The sequence below is a fragment of the Microtus oregoni genome, unplaced genomic scaffold (assembly GCF_018167655.1).
Source record: "Microtus oregoni isolate MIOR12 unplaced genomic scaffold, Mior012 000015F_ref0000493, whole genome shotgun sequence".
NCBI classification, from domain to species: Eukaryota; Metazoa; Chordata; class Mammalia; order Rodentia; family Cricetidae; genus Microtus; species Microtus oregoni.
Window position 1 is genome coordinate 28962388 of NW_024543074.1, and position 13736 is coordinate 28976123.

At 48.3% G+C, this 13736-nt stretch overlaps 1 protein-coding gene across 2 annotated transcripts; it reads right to left on the reverse strand.

The window, feature by feature from the left end:
- On the reverse strand, nt 1–13071 carry Tp53 (tumor protein p53). 2 transcript variants are annotated; one of them, XM_041664597.1, is made up of 11 exons: nt 12928–13071; nt 6027–6129; nt 5362–5383; nt 4992–5264; nt 3693–3876; nt 3500–3612; nt 2968–3077; nt 2512–2648; nt 2352–2425; nt 1221–1327; nt 1–743 (listed from the first exon to the last, which is right to left on the reverse strand). In XM_041664597.1, the coding sequence occupies exons 2-11, from the start codon at nt 6098–6100 to the stop codon at nt 662–664; spliced, it is 1176 nt and encodes a 391-aa protein (XP_041520531.1). In that variant the 5' UTR covers nt 6101–6129; nt 12928–13071; the 3' UTR covers nt 1–661. The 2 variants fall into 2 exon arrangements, with proteins under 2 accessions (XP_041520531.1, XP_041520530.1); XM_041664596.1 differs by having other exon boundaries at nt 1–825.
- Nucleotides 13072–13736: the final 665 nt, after the last annotated feature.

The window sequence follows — 13736 nt, forward strand, 5'->3', positions numbered from 1 at the left end:
ATTTATTGTAAAATAAGAGATCGATATATAAAAGGGGGTATAAAAAGGGAAAGGGGGTGGTGGTAAATGCACAAAGGCCAGGCAGAGTTCAGAGAAACTGATCCTGAACCAAGGGTGGAAAGAACACGGGTCTTGGTGGATACAGACCCTATGAGAGCCCAAGATAGAATCTTACAGGGTGGAGGGTGGGGTGAGATTTCATTTTAGGTGCCAGGGTCCAACAAGTGGCTGGATAGGATTTCGCTGGGCCAGCAGAGACCTGGCAACTACCAACCCATCCCCCAACAGGTGTCCCAGCCACAAGGTAATAAAAAGGTCTGGAAGGGACAAGTATCACAACAAACCCTGAGGAGCAGACAGGCTGATCTGCATTTTATAGATGCAGTTGTTCAAGTTGGGAGAAAGTAAACTCAGAACTGGGCGGGGCCTCACCACTGTACACAGCCAAGCACATGGCCAACTGCAAGCTCCAACCCCACCAAGAGTTTTCTTCCTCTCTTCAAGACTCTCATGGTCAGAATCCTAAAAGCTGAGCTGGTATTCCCACTACCCTCCCCAGATACCGGTGATGACCGGATTAACCCAAGCACCCAAGTTACAAAATGGCAGGAAAGGAGGAAGGGGATGAGAGGTTGCTGACGGGGACAGGAGGCGGAGGATGTCAGTCTGAGTCAGGCCCCTCTCTCTTGATCATTAGTTTTTTATGACGGGAGGTTGACTGGCCCTTCTTGGACTTCAGGTAGCTGTAGGAAGACAGAGGGGAGGAGGGAGCCAGTGTGACAGGAGGCAGCAGCCTGGGCTTTTCTCCTTGGGCAAGGCTGGAGGCTGTAAAAATGAGAATCTACCTTTCACTACACCCTAATTCCACATCCCTATCCCCCACCATGAGATCGGGTCTTGCTATGTAGCCCTAGCTGGCCTGGAACTTGTGTGTGTGTGTACGCGCGCGCGCATGTGAAGGCTTCAAAGGTCAAATTCCACCTCTGCCTTCCTTACTGATGAGGTGACAGGACCATGATACCTTGTCCCTCATCACGCTTTCTGAGGAAATGGAGCCTGAACTGGGGGATAAGCAGGCCTCACAGGGCCCATTAGCACTTGGCAGGGTCTCAAGTAACCTCAGACCCCCAAACAGCCACTCTCAGCCAGCAGAATGGGTCCGCTGTTAGGAAAGGTCAGGGTAAGGGTACCACAGCTGGGAGCTGACCCAGGTCACTCACCTGGAGTGAGCCCTGCTGTCTCCTGACCCATTTGCATCCTGAGCATCCTTTAATTCTAAGGCCTCATTCAGCTCTGAGAACATCTTGAAGCGTTCACGACCACGGATCTGCAACAAGGGTGGAGGGAACAGAAGTATTGGGCAAAGTCACAGAACCCCTTCCCTGCTGTTAACACCTTTCTGATAGCTGGCCCCCAACTTAAGATGGCATGACTTACAGTTGTTGGGGGGACTTTATGATGGGGTGAAAGCAACAGGTATTCAGTAGAAAGTGTGTATCAAATTTGGGTCTTTTCCAGTTAGCGATAACACAAGTAGGATGCTCTATTGATGCTGACGATGGACAGAAAGGCACAGCTCTCAACAGCACGATCAAGAGGGGAAATTCAGTCTGGGAAATGCACTATGTTGCTGAGCTGTGGAGTCCAGTCAGTTAGGTGAATTAAATGCACCCTGTGTGCCACTGAGAATTCAGGGCCTGGTGCGTGCTAGGCATGTATCCTGAAACCGAGTTGTGACCTTAAACCCAAATGTCCTTGTTTTGGTTTCTCTCTCTGTCTCTCTCTCGACAGGGTTTCACTGTAGCTTTGGAGCCTGTCCTGGAACTAGCTCTTGTCGACCAGGTTGGTCTCAAACTCACAGAGATCTGCCTGCCTCTGCCTCCCGAGTGCTGGGATTAAAGGTGTGCGCCACCACTTCCCAGCTTGATTATGTTTTTCTGCAAGTTTCAAATCTGTAGCCTCCTTCCTCAGTTCTGAAAGTATGTGCCAACCATGTCTGGCTCTAAACGCGTTTTTGACATAAGGTATTTTCAACTTACAACGAGTTTGCCAGGACGTGTTCTCATCTTAGGTAGAGGAGCACCTACCTGTATTATGATCTAAGTTGGTGTTCTCAAGTTAGGTACACCAAGACCCACTGTCTCCGAGGCATGCTGCCCACCGAGTATATGGTCTGAAGCTAAGGCCATATACTAGCTAGAGACAAAGAGCTAAAGAGAAATAGCATTTTGTGTGCTAGACTTAGAACTTTAACCTGGCAACAGTACTTGCTTGATACACGCAAGAGACATCAATAAAGGCAATAGTGGATACACCTTGTCTTCGTTATGCGACTCTCCCAACCTTGGTACCTTAAGGGTGAAATATTCTCCATCAAGTGGTTTCTTCTTTGGCTGGGGAGAGGAGCTTATGTTGGTGGGCAGCACTGCAAAAAAGGAAAGCAGAGGCAAGAGAGTGAATTTGGGGAGCAGCTGAACCTCCTCCTCCACCTTCTCTGTCCTGCCTGCTCACCTCTCTTAGAACTTCCCAGTGGCAGTTCTGGACGAGGCTCTCCCTTTTTCCGGAAATTTTCTTCCTCTGTACGACGGTCTCTCCCAGGACAGGCACAAACACGAACCTCAAAGCTGTTCCGTCCCAGCAGGTTCCCACTACCCAGGATAAGAAGGGGGAAGCACAGGACGGTGGAAAAATTGGTCCTGTTCTGATGTTAGCCCCCTCACCCCCACCTCCCCATTGCCTGCTCCCAAGTACTTTTATCCTTTCTGGAGTCAAAGCTCCAGGACATCGAAGCCGCAGATAAGTGAAGTCCCCAAGTCAGAGAGGGAACAGAGGAGGGACACTTCATTCATGCAAACAGAGGAAGACCTAAAGAGGGCTAGGCGTGTGGCAGTGGGTGGGGCCCATGGAACCGAGAAAGGCAGAGGCTGGGAGCAACACGCTAGCATGACATAGCATATGGCTTCCTACCTGGGGTCTTCCAGTGTGATAATGGTGAGGATGGGCCGGCGGTTCATGCCCCCCATGCAGGAGCTATTACACATATAGTTGTAGTGGATGGTGGTACAGTCAGAGCCGACCTGGGGGAGGACACAGGACCCAGGTGAAGCCACTCCCGATCCCACCACAGGCGACCTGAAGCAACCAGGAAGCCTCAGTTTTAGCTGAACAGTAGGGACACCCCACCTGCTCTGCATGCCTCCTGGAGAAGCAGGGTGCTGGATGGGAAGCAAGTGGGCTGGAGATAGGGTACACCACTTGCCTAGCGTGTGTGAGGCTCTGGGTTGTACCCCAGACTCTCCACCTCCCACCCGGGTGGCCACCAACAACCCCCTTCTGTTCTCTTCTCCCAGAGACCCTCTTGTTCAAGTAAACCTCAGGCTGGGCATGGTAGTTCATGCCTAGAGGCCAGTATTCAGGAGCCTGAGGCAGGAAGGTTGCTGCAAGGTCAACATCAGTCTGGGCTAGTAGAAATCAAACCAAACCAAACCGAACAACAGACCTCCGGTGGCTCATATGGCACCACCACACTGTGCCGGAAAGTCTGCCTGTCATCCAGATACTCGGCTCGCAAGTTTCCTTCCACTCGGATGAGATGCTGAGGGGGAGCCAAACCTAAGATCAACCAAGAAGGTTAGAGGCTGGGAGACTCTAGGCAACCAATTCTAATCCCAGAGCCTGCCCTGGGTACTCACCATCACCATCGGAGCAGCGCTCATGGTGGGGGCAGCGCCTAACGACTTCTGTCATGTGCTGTGACTTCTTGTAGATGGCCATGGCACGGACACGGGTGCCAGGAGGAGGTGTGGAGCTGACCCACAACTGCACAGGACATGTTTTTGCCAGCTGGCAGAATAGCTTATTGAGGGAAGGGGAGTACTGTAAGAGAGGAGAAAGAACCGGAGGTCAGGGGACAAGCCAACTCAGGAGCAAGGGTCACAGTGGGGATGTCATGAAAAACACTGCCAAGCAGGCACTGAATGCCAGGTATCGTGGGACATTGTGGGAGAGCAGCCAGCAATGATAGGATTTCTTGCAGCCCTGGCTGTTCTAGAACTCAGATCAGGCTGTCCTCGAACTCAGAGATCCGCCTACCTCTGTCTCCCAAGTGCTGGGATTAAATGCCTGCGCCGGCCTCCCCTTTTCTTTTCTCTCTCTCTCTTTTTTTAAAGATTTATTTATTATGCATACAATGTTCTGTTAACATATACACACCAGAAGAGGCACCAGATCTCATTACAGATGGTTGTGAGCCACCATGTGGTTGCTGGGAATTGAACTCAGGACCTCTGGAAGAGCAGCCAGTGCTCTTAACCTCTGAGCCATCTCTCCAGCCCCCCTTTTCTTTTCTTTCTTTTTATTTTATTTTATTTATTTATTTTTGTTTTTCAAGACAGGGTTTCTCTGTGGCTTTGGAGCCTGTCCTGGAACTAGCTCTGTAGACCAGGCAGGTCTCGAACTCACAGAGATCCGCCTGCCTCTGCCTCCCGAGTGCTGGGATTAAAGGCGTGCGCCACCATCGCCCGGCTTTCCCTTTTCTTTTCTTGAGAGAGGAATCTTACTATGTAGCCAAGGATGCCCTTGAATTTTTGTTCCTTCTGTCTTAGCTTCCCCAGCACTGAAGTTAGAGGTGTGTGTCATCCCACTGGACTGTTTTTGTTTGTGAAAAGGAGTCATGCTATGCTGCCCAGGCTGGCCTTAAGCAATCCTGCCTCAACCTCTCAAGCAGCTGGGACTAGGTCATATGCCACTGCGCCTAGATTCAGAGGATTATTTTCAAAAGCCAAGAAAGGAATGCGAGGAAAAGAAAGTTCCATGTCCCCTGGAGAGATGCTGAGGCGAGGAGGAGGAGGAGGAAAACCAAAGGTTCAGGGGGAAATTAAACTCTGAGACATACATCAAAGTCCACGGGCTAAAGAGGAACCCCAAAATCTAGACAGAAAAAAACAGGCATTGAAAGGTCACATGGAAGTCAACTTCTCAGGGACACTGACCGTGCAGGTGACAGATTTGGCCGTCCCTGAGTGCAGGAAGCCCAGGCGAAAACCATATTCGCCCTGGTAGGTTTTTTGGGACGGGACAGAAGATGAGAGGGGCCAGGAAGTGACTGGTGCAGGGGTCACCGGTGCAGGGGCCTCAGTGACAGGGTCCTCTGCTGTAGAAGCTGCTGCTGACATTTGGGGGCCTTCATTTGGCTCTTCTAACCAGTTTGCAACATCCTGGGACAGGAACAGATCTTCCATGGCATCAACTGACAGCGATGTGGACTGTGGATGGGCCAAAGAAGAACCTCAATACTGTGTTCTCAGTCTTCCATCAGACCAGCCCGCCAAACCCTCAGTCCCTTTCTGGCCTAGTTCTTACCAGAACATTGTTTGGAGGAAGTCTGCAAGACAAGAGCAAAGAGTTAGCACCACTGACCTCCTGTTTGTGGAGATAGGATCTTGCTTATCCCAGGCTGGCCTCAAACTTTAGATGCTCCAGCCTCCACCTCCCAAATACAGGGATTATAGGCACCCAATAGCATACTTTGTCCCCCTACCCTCTAGATAGGGTTTCTCTGTGTAACAGTCTCCCCCTTTCCTGGAACTCGCTTTGTAGATCAGGCTGGCCACTTGCCTCTGCCTCCCAAGTGCTAGGATTAAAGATGTGAGCCACCACTGCCCAGTCCAGATATGTGTTTATGTATACATGTATATATAACATGTACACAAGCACACTTTTTTTTTGTACCACACCTTGTTTTAACACTACTGTTTTTTTTGCCAGGCGGTGGTGGCGCACGCCTTTAATCCCAGCACTCGGGAGGCAGAGGCAGGTGGATCTCTGTGAGTTCGAGACCAGCCTGGTCTACAAGAGCTAGTTCCAGGACAGGCTCCAAAACCACAGAGAAACCCTGTCTCAAAAAACCAAAAAAACACTACTGTTTTTGCTTCTCATAGGCCTTCACTAGGGGATAGGGTGTTTGAATTAGGGGATGATGGGGGTGGGGGTTGGTGCACTTTAGGGGCCCCATAAGATCCACTCACAGGTTCCACAAGTCTGAAAATGTCTCCTGACTCAGAGGGGGCTCGATGCTGAGGTCTGACTGTGGCTCCTCCATTGAAGCACCCAAGAAGTCAAGTCAGGCTTCTGTGAGAATAAAGTGAGGATGGTCTGCCAGGGGACACCACTCCCTCCCGGAGCAGCTCTTCTGTCTGTTCTCAGGTTGCCTTGCCGCAGCCCTGGCCTGACTTCTTATCAGATTCTCTAACCCTACACCTCTTTAAGGAGGCACTTTCCGTCCCCACAACCCCCCTTTCCCTTTGGGAAGGACACCTCCCTGACTCCCCCCAACACCTGTTCCCCGCGGGACAGCTCCTCAACCCCTTACAAATTCCTGAAGACTCAGCAATTTCCCTAGAGCCTTCTCTCTGGGTTCTAATCAGCACTTCCCCAGCTCAATCAGGGTGCTTCCTTCTACAAGAGCGAATTCCTGTTTTTATTCTTCCTACGGCTATGAGGTAGGCTCTTCAGGAATGCTCAACCACAGCCAGCCAGCCAATCTCCTCAAGCCACACCAGGACATTTTTCAGCAAGCTTAAGCTCTGCGGTCCGTCCTTTCTCTCGATCTTCACCACCCTCAGCCAGGCAGCTATTACCTCACTTTCTCCCGGGCTGGCTTTCAAATAACCCCTCTAGGCTACCCGTAAGAAATTACTTCCTTATTTAAACATTTACTTATTTGTTGTGAGTGTACTTGTCTGCCTGCCAAGTCGAGTGTGACGATCACAGCGCAACCTGCAGGATTTGGTTTTCCCCTTCCACAAGGTGAGTTCTGGGGATTTAAACGCAGGAGTCTGGACTAGCTAGTAGGGCCCTCTGGCTAGCCCCCGGGACATCAGACCCCCCCCCCCCCCCACACTCCTGGACAAGTGCTGTGAGTACTGATTACAATCTTCCTTCACTTTGATGTAGACTGAGCACTTTCCCATTCACTTAGGAGTGTGAGAACTCTCTTCAGTAGGGTTATCTTATACTGTCTTGATAGTCACACCTGCCCAGGATGTGGAAGGCAAAATGAGTGAGCGCTTATTAAAGATGGCTTCCCACAACCTAGTTCATCCGCAGCTCTCCTGCCATCAGTTAGGGCAGGCCTTTGTTGATGAAAGCAAAGGTGGGGGCACCATCACCCCTTCATTCCGAGGACTGAGGAGGCCATGGAAAGGGGCGAGGGAGGCCCAGAGCCCCTTCAGAAGCCAGGGGTTCGGAATCAGACATCTCAATCTTACTATAAGACTCCATCTGTTTTGTTCATTTACTTGAGATCGGGCCTTGGGGCGGAGCTCAGTGGTAGACAATTTACCTAGCTTGTAAAGCCCTAGGTTAGGGCCCCCTCATCCTGGCCCCGGGTCATTTACGCCCACGCGCGTGCATGTAAATGGAGACAAACACTGGGCATGTTAAGAGTCAGCAATGTTAATATGACTGCCTCATTCGTTCTATGAGCTAGCGGGGCTCCTGTGGTACTAACTGCTCCGCTCCCCATTCATCAAATTCACCTTCAAGGAGCTCTGTGGTATATGTGTGTGTGCTGGGCTAGCGGTCCAACGGCTCAGTCTCCCGTGGAGATTGTCACATAGACACACTCTATCAACCATGTTATTAGTAGTAATTATGTTTTCAGTATCTCCTTTGATAGTGGATCTCTGTGAGTTCGAGGACAGCCTGGTCTACAGAGCAGGAGCTACACAGAGAAACCCCATCTCAAAAAACAAAACCACAAGACAAACAGAAAGAGCAGACCCCTCTGAGAAGGACTGAGGAGGAAGCCATGGTATCAAGATTTTATCAAGCCAAATGGTCAGGGAGGTTAGGCGTTTGGGAAAATGCTGAGCAGGAAGGCAATAAACCTCGAAGGGCCTGCTACTTTCAGGGGCTCATCTCATTTGATCCTCAGAAAGCCAGGCAGGTAGCTATTAACAGATGGAGGAAGAATTAAGAGAATTAAACCATTTATCCTGGATCTTCAAGCTTGTAGGGGACAGCTGGTGTAGTGACACACACCTGGGACGCCAGCACTCAGAAGGCTGAGGCAGGATGGCCAGGAGAGGAGGGTTCAAGGCTTGTCTATGGCAACCTGACAACCGCCAAACCAAAGCAAACAAGTCAGAACAAAATTATTCTCCTCATGTTTCTCTCGCGGGGCTGGGGAGAAGGCTCAGTGGTTAAGAGTGCTTGCTGCTCTTGCGAGGACCTGAGTTCAATTTCCAGAACCAGTCTGCATCAGGTGGCTCACAGCTAGAGGTGTGCACGTGTGCGCGCATGAAAAAAAACTCTACCAGTAAAAAAACCCCATATATATATATACACACACATATATGTATATATACATATATATAGACACATATATGTACATACATACATACATACATACATATATATATATAGGAATCAGCAGGGTTCACTCCCAGTACTGGGGAGAAAAGGGCAGGGATACATTGTTGGTTCTAAGAGTAACAAGGCAGTGCCAGAGATGGCTTAAAGCACACATCTCACCACTCAGCAAAACCACTTCTAGGTACACTTCCTAGAAAAGTTGACCCAGACGGCAGGAGCCCTGTGCCAAAAAGCACTCGTATCAGCGTTCTTCTGCTCGTGGAGCTAGGAGAAACCACAATGGGAACCGTTGGTGGGGAATGCAATAAAACATGCTTTGAAAAATGCTTCAGAAACCTACTGAGTGGGGCTGGAGAGATGGCTCAGTGGTTAAGAGCATTGCCTGCTCTTCCAAAGGTCCTGAGTTCAATTCCCAGCAACCACATGGTGGCTCACAACCATCTGTAAAGAGGTCTGGCGCCCTCTTCTGGCCTTCAGGCATACAGACAGAATATTGTATACATAATAAATAAATATTTTTTTTTTTTTAAAAAAAGAAACCTACTGGGTGAAAAATACAATCTGCAGACAAACAGTTTATGTTAATCAGAAAATGATGGTTCTGTGACCGGAAAAGGCACTTTTTTTTTTTTGTTTTTTCGAGACAGGGTTTCTCTGTGGCTTTGGAGCCTGTCCTGGAACTAGCTCTGTAGACCAGGCTGGTCTCGAACTCACAGAGATCCGCCTGCCTCTGCCTCCCGAGTGCTGGGATTAAAGGCGTGCGCCACCACCGCCCGGCTCGGAAAAGGCACTTTCTACCAAATGTGATTACCCAAAAATTCATGTTCGTGCACACCCCCCCCCAGCAACATATAATAAAAAGCAAACCATTATTTTTAATTTACATTTATTTTCTATTTTGAGACAGTTTTTGTAGCCTGGTTACATGGCAGTTCTTCTCCTGTAGTTCCCTAAGTTTAGAAATTTTTTTTCTTCTTTTTTTTTGGGGGTTTTCAAGACAGGATCCCTCTGTGAGCCCTGGCTATCCTAGAACTTGCTTTGTCGATCAGGTTGGACCGGAACTCACAGAGATCCATCTGCCTCTGCCTTCCAAGTGCTGGGACTAAAGTTGTGTACACAGTCCAGTAAGACTACTTATTTTTATAAACATGTATATGAACATGCATGAAAGACAGTAAGTGAGAGCAAAAATTCACAGAACCCGTGAAAGTCTAAGGAACAGAGTCGATGGGACTATGGCTGACCACCAGAGAAGGTTTTAGCTTTATTAAACAGGAGGGCGAGGGAGAGAGAGTTCAGCCATTGTTTATGTAAGGAAAATGTGGAAACAAGAGAATATGTTAACTGTTTGTTTGGCAAATTTTCTTTTTTCTTCTTCAAGACAGGGTTTCTCTATCGCTTTGAAGACTGTTCTGGAACTAGCTTTTGTAGACCAGTCTGGACTCAAACTCACAGAGATCCGCCTGCCTCCTGGCTTTGGCAAATTTTCAAGTAGCTCCATAACCCTCTCTCTCCAGCACCAAGACAAAGACTTGGTTCATTCTAACAGCCAAAGACAAAAAATAAGCAACAAAACAACACACCAAAACCAAAGCAACAACATGTAAAGATGTTACTAACTTTCCCTCCTAAAAGTTTGCCAGTTTAACATTTAGGTCTGTAACAGCACCAAGTTAATACTAAGGAGTCAAAGTTACTCTGGTCCCTTCCAAGGTGACTTTCCCTAGTGAGTCATCACTTTGTAGCAACTTGGAATACCTCACTTTTGGAATTTATTCCTTGCCCCTGTCTTGAGAGAGTCTCACAATGTGCTGTAGGCTGCCTTAAATCCATTCCTGGACGCCTCAACTGCCAGAGGGCTGGATTCTAGGCACTGTGAGGATCGTTCCACACCATGAATATAACAGAAATAGAGGAAGGGAAAAGGACAAGGTGTAGCTAGCCACTGTTGTCTGATATCTATAGACAAATCACATTTGGTCAAGATGGACTGACTCATCATCTTGTGTTTTGTGGTTCTGGGTACGCTAGGTGAAATACTCTACCACATACACCTCAAGCTGTTTGGTTTACCTGAGACAAGGTTTTGCCATATAGCCCAGGATGGTTTTCTTTCTCTTTTCTTTTTCCTTTGTGTGTGTGTGTGTGTGTGTGTGTTTTGGGCTTCCCCGTGTAACTGGCTGTCCTGGCCTCAGAATCCTGGGAGTTCTGGCACTACAGGCACTGACATCATGTATGCCTGCATTGATCTTTTTCAGTGTAAATGTGGGATTTGATAACATATGTTAATTTTTGCACTTAAAAAAATTAACTTACTCATTTTAGGTACATTGGTGTTTTACCTGCATGTATGTCTGTGTGAGGGTGTTGGAACCACTGGAATGGGAGTTACAGACAGTTGTGAGCTGCCATGTGGGTGCTGGGAATTGAACCCAGGTTCCCTGGAAGAGCAACCAGTGCTCTCAACTTCTGATCCAACTCTCTAGGCCCCGAACTTTTTTTTTTTTTGAGACACTGTCTAACTCATCCCAAATTGGTCTAGAACTACAGAGCCAAGGATGACCGTGAACTTCAGTTCCTCCCCCTCTCTACCTCACAAGTGTTTTGTTTTTTAAAGACAGAGTCTCAATGTATCGCACAGGCTGATCTTGAACTCCCTGTAGTATCAGACTCTGGTCTGGAAGTTGAGATCCTACTTCCGGCTGCTGCCATGTAACCAAGTCCCGTGCCTCTGCCAAATATTAACACACTCAGTTCCTTTTTCTTTTCGAGATAGCGTTCCACTGCATAGCCCCAGCTGTCTGGGATCTTACTCCAGAGACCAGGCTGGCCCCGAACTCAGATACCTGTCAGCCTCTGCCTCCCCACCGCTGGGAAAGGCTAGCTAGCAGCATCCTGTCTAACCTGGCTCCAATACTACTAACATTTACTTGAACGGCATTTCTATTACACGGTCATAAATAAACTTCTTAAGATTTAAGCATAAATTATAGGCAATATACTACCCATCCTTCACCCCCAACCCCCTTGCACTAAATTATTCAAGGAAACTGAAGACCTTTGTTAAAAAAAAGTAAACAAAATTTACATAGATCTACGTTTGTAAGGGAGGGGCTCAGGGTCACATTTTTGCTGTGGACTGAGATCTTTTCACATTCTGAGGAGAGTCCATTCAAGAGATTACCAGAGAGGCCATCTGCATAACAAACCTTGGGCCGCTGGGATTGTCCGGCCTAACAGTCACTTACTTGGGTACCCTTCACTGAAGCCACAAAAATAAAAAAAATAAAAAAAAAAATAAAAAAAAAGAGAAGAAGAAAAAACCCAACCCTTTTCTTCCGGGTCTTTCAATTGTTCACTTATTCTAGTCCCTTTCCCAAGTGCTGTGTGGAAATACTACTTCTACCCAAAACAAATAAATAAAAAGAAAAAGGAAAAAAAAAAAAGACACCCACAATGTCTGGTGTGTGACTAGAAACTGCTCCAAAGATTGAAGGCGCAGGACCAGGGATTCGCTTATCCTAGCCGAGTCCTGTTCTGGTAGACTACACTTAGGATCCCCGGGCGCCCCTGGCCAAGGCCAGCCCCTTCCGCTTTCAGGACGTAAGGAATGCGTTCGGCAAGGGAATGGCTCACCCCGAAACCGGATACTCGGTAATTTGTTTTTCCGGCACGAACAAACGACCTAGCCTCGCACTCTAATAAATAAACACCTCTTCTTTTGCAAAAGCAATAACCGATTAATCCAAGAAAACGCGATGGATCGAGGATGGCAATTTCCCCCCAAGCACCAGCCTAGAATACATTTTCCCCCATTTCTACTCCCCCCTCTAGTCGAGTGAGCTTTGAGCTGCTCCGAAAAAAAAAAAAAAGAAACCGGAAATGCTCCAAAAAGCGGCAGAAATGCAAATGTGGAGCCAAACAATAACAGGGTCGGCGCGCCTTTCAGACCGGGAGGGTTTGGTCGGGCCCCGAGGGCAAACACTTTGCACTAGCTAGAGTAACAGTTTTTCTTTGGATTTTCTTCGACAAGCAGAGTTGGGGTGCGGCTGAAAAAAAAAAATCACTCCACGGACAAAGGTCCGGAAGTCGCGGGACCTTAGCAGCTAGGGCTTCCCGGATCACCCCGATTTAATTAAGGAATGGCGCCCGAATTTTCATTAGGATGCTATGGGCGCTAACGTCTTAAACTATGAGTTTTGAAAAATCTCGGATCACAGTGCTTTGTGCTTGTTATTTTTGGGGTTTCTACCATCCAGCAGTGAGTAGATAAGTGTGTATATGGGGTGGCGGACAGAAAACCCCTTAGGCCGTCTCAGCAGTCCCCAAATCCCCGATCTACTTTTCAGGTCTTTGGTTGGTCCTAGTACCCCCATCATCTTCATCACATCCAACATTGCATTGCTGTTCTTCCCGCCAGCCAAGCTTCCATTCCCCCCACCTCGCTGAGTCCCCCTACTTTCCCACCACCCCCAAACCCCACTACTCTCTCCAGTCTCAAATTACGCGAACCGAGAGCCGGGAACTCATCAGGCTCAGACAATAACTTACCGGGTCTTCAGGGAAGCGTGTCACCCTGCTGGAAAGTAGATTCAGGATTCGGATGCTAGGTGCCCCCTGGTCCCAAAAGCTACCTGCAGCCAGAATTGTGGCAGTGGACTAGCACAAAACTTTTTGGTTCGGCCACATGGGAGGGGAAAGTCCCTATCCCAGCAACCCCCGCGAGACTGCTGGCATAAAGCTGGATAGTCGCCATGACAAGTAAGGGCAAGTCATTCTGTGTGTTGAGGGCAGGAAATAGAGGAGGGCAGTTGCAGGGTCCGGATTCTCCCTGCGTTGTTGCTATCCATGCGAACGCTTTGTGAAAAATACTCTTAAGACAGAGCTATGAGGACAAAATTGGTGGAAACCGTTTCGGAAGAGCGCTGAGCACTGCTCTTTCCGATCTAGCTGGATAGTTGTCATCTTTTTGACTTTTTGAAACGGGGGGTAATCCAAATGCTTTAGGCAGCTAAGTTTCTTTTTTTTTTTTTCTCATCAGCTAAAATGTCGCTTTAGAAAGGCTTTTCTTAATATCTCAATCTAACGTGTTCTCCAAGATACTTGATATCACACCATCTTGTTTAATTTCCTGTACAGTCCTTATCACATCACTATCTGTAAAAGTTGTTTTCACAGCCTTCAATTGCACAGCAACGAAAATTTTATGGGGATAGAGAACTTGAAAGCTAAGAAGGGAGGGAGGTGGAAGGGAGTAGAAGGGATGGAGAGACAGAGAGAGAGAGAGAGAGAGAGAGAGAGACAGAGAGAGAGAGAGAGAGGGAGGGAGGGAGGGAGGGAGGGAGGGAGAGAGAGAGAGA

Coding starts and splice junctions, on each gene's coding strand:
- Tp53 (XM_041664596.1), bottom strand. CDS start 6,100: ATGGAGGAGCCACAGTCAGACCTCAGCATCGAGCCCCCTCTGAGTCAG. Junction 3,877..4,991: donor CCAAATCTGTCACCTGCACG/GTCAGTGTCCCT, acceptor CCTCTCTTACAG/TACTCCCCTTCCCTCAATAA. Junction 2,426..2,511: donor ACTGGGAAGTTCTAAGAGAG/GTGAGCAGGCAG, acceptor CCTTTTTTGCAG/TGCTGCCCACCAACATAAGC.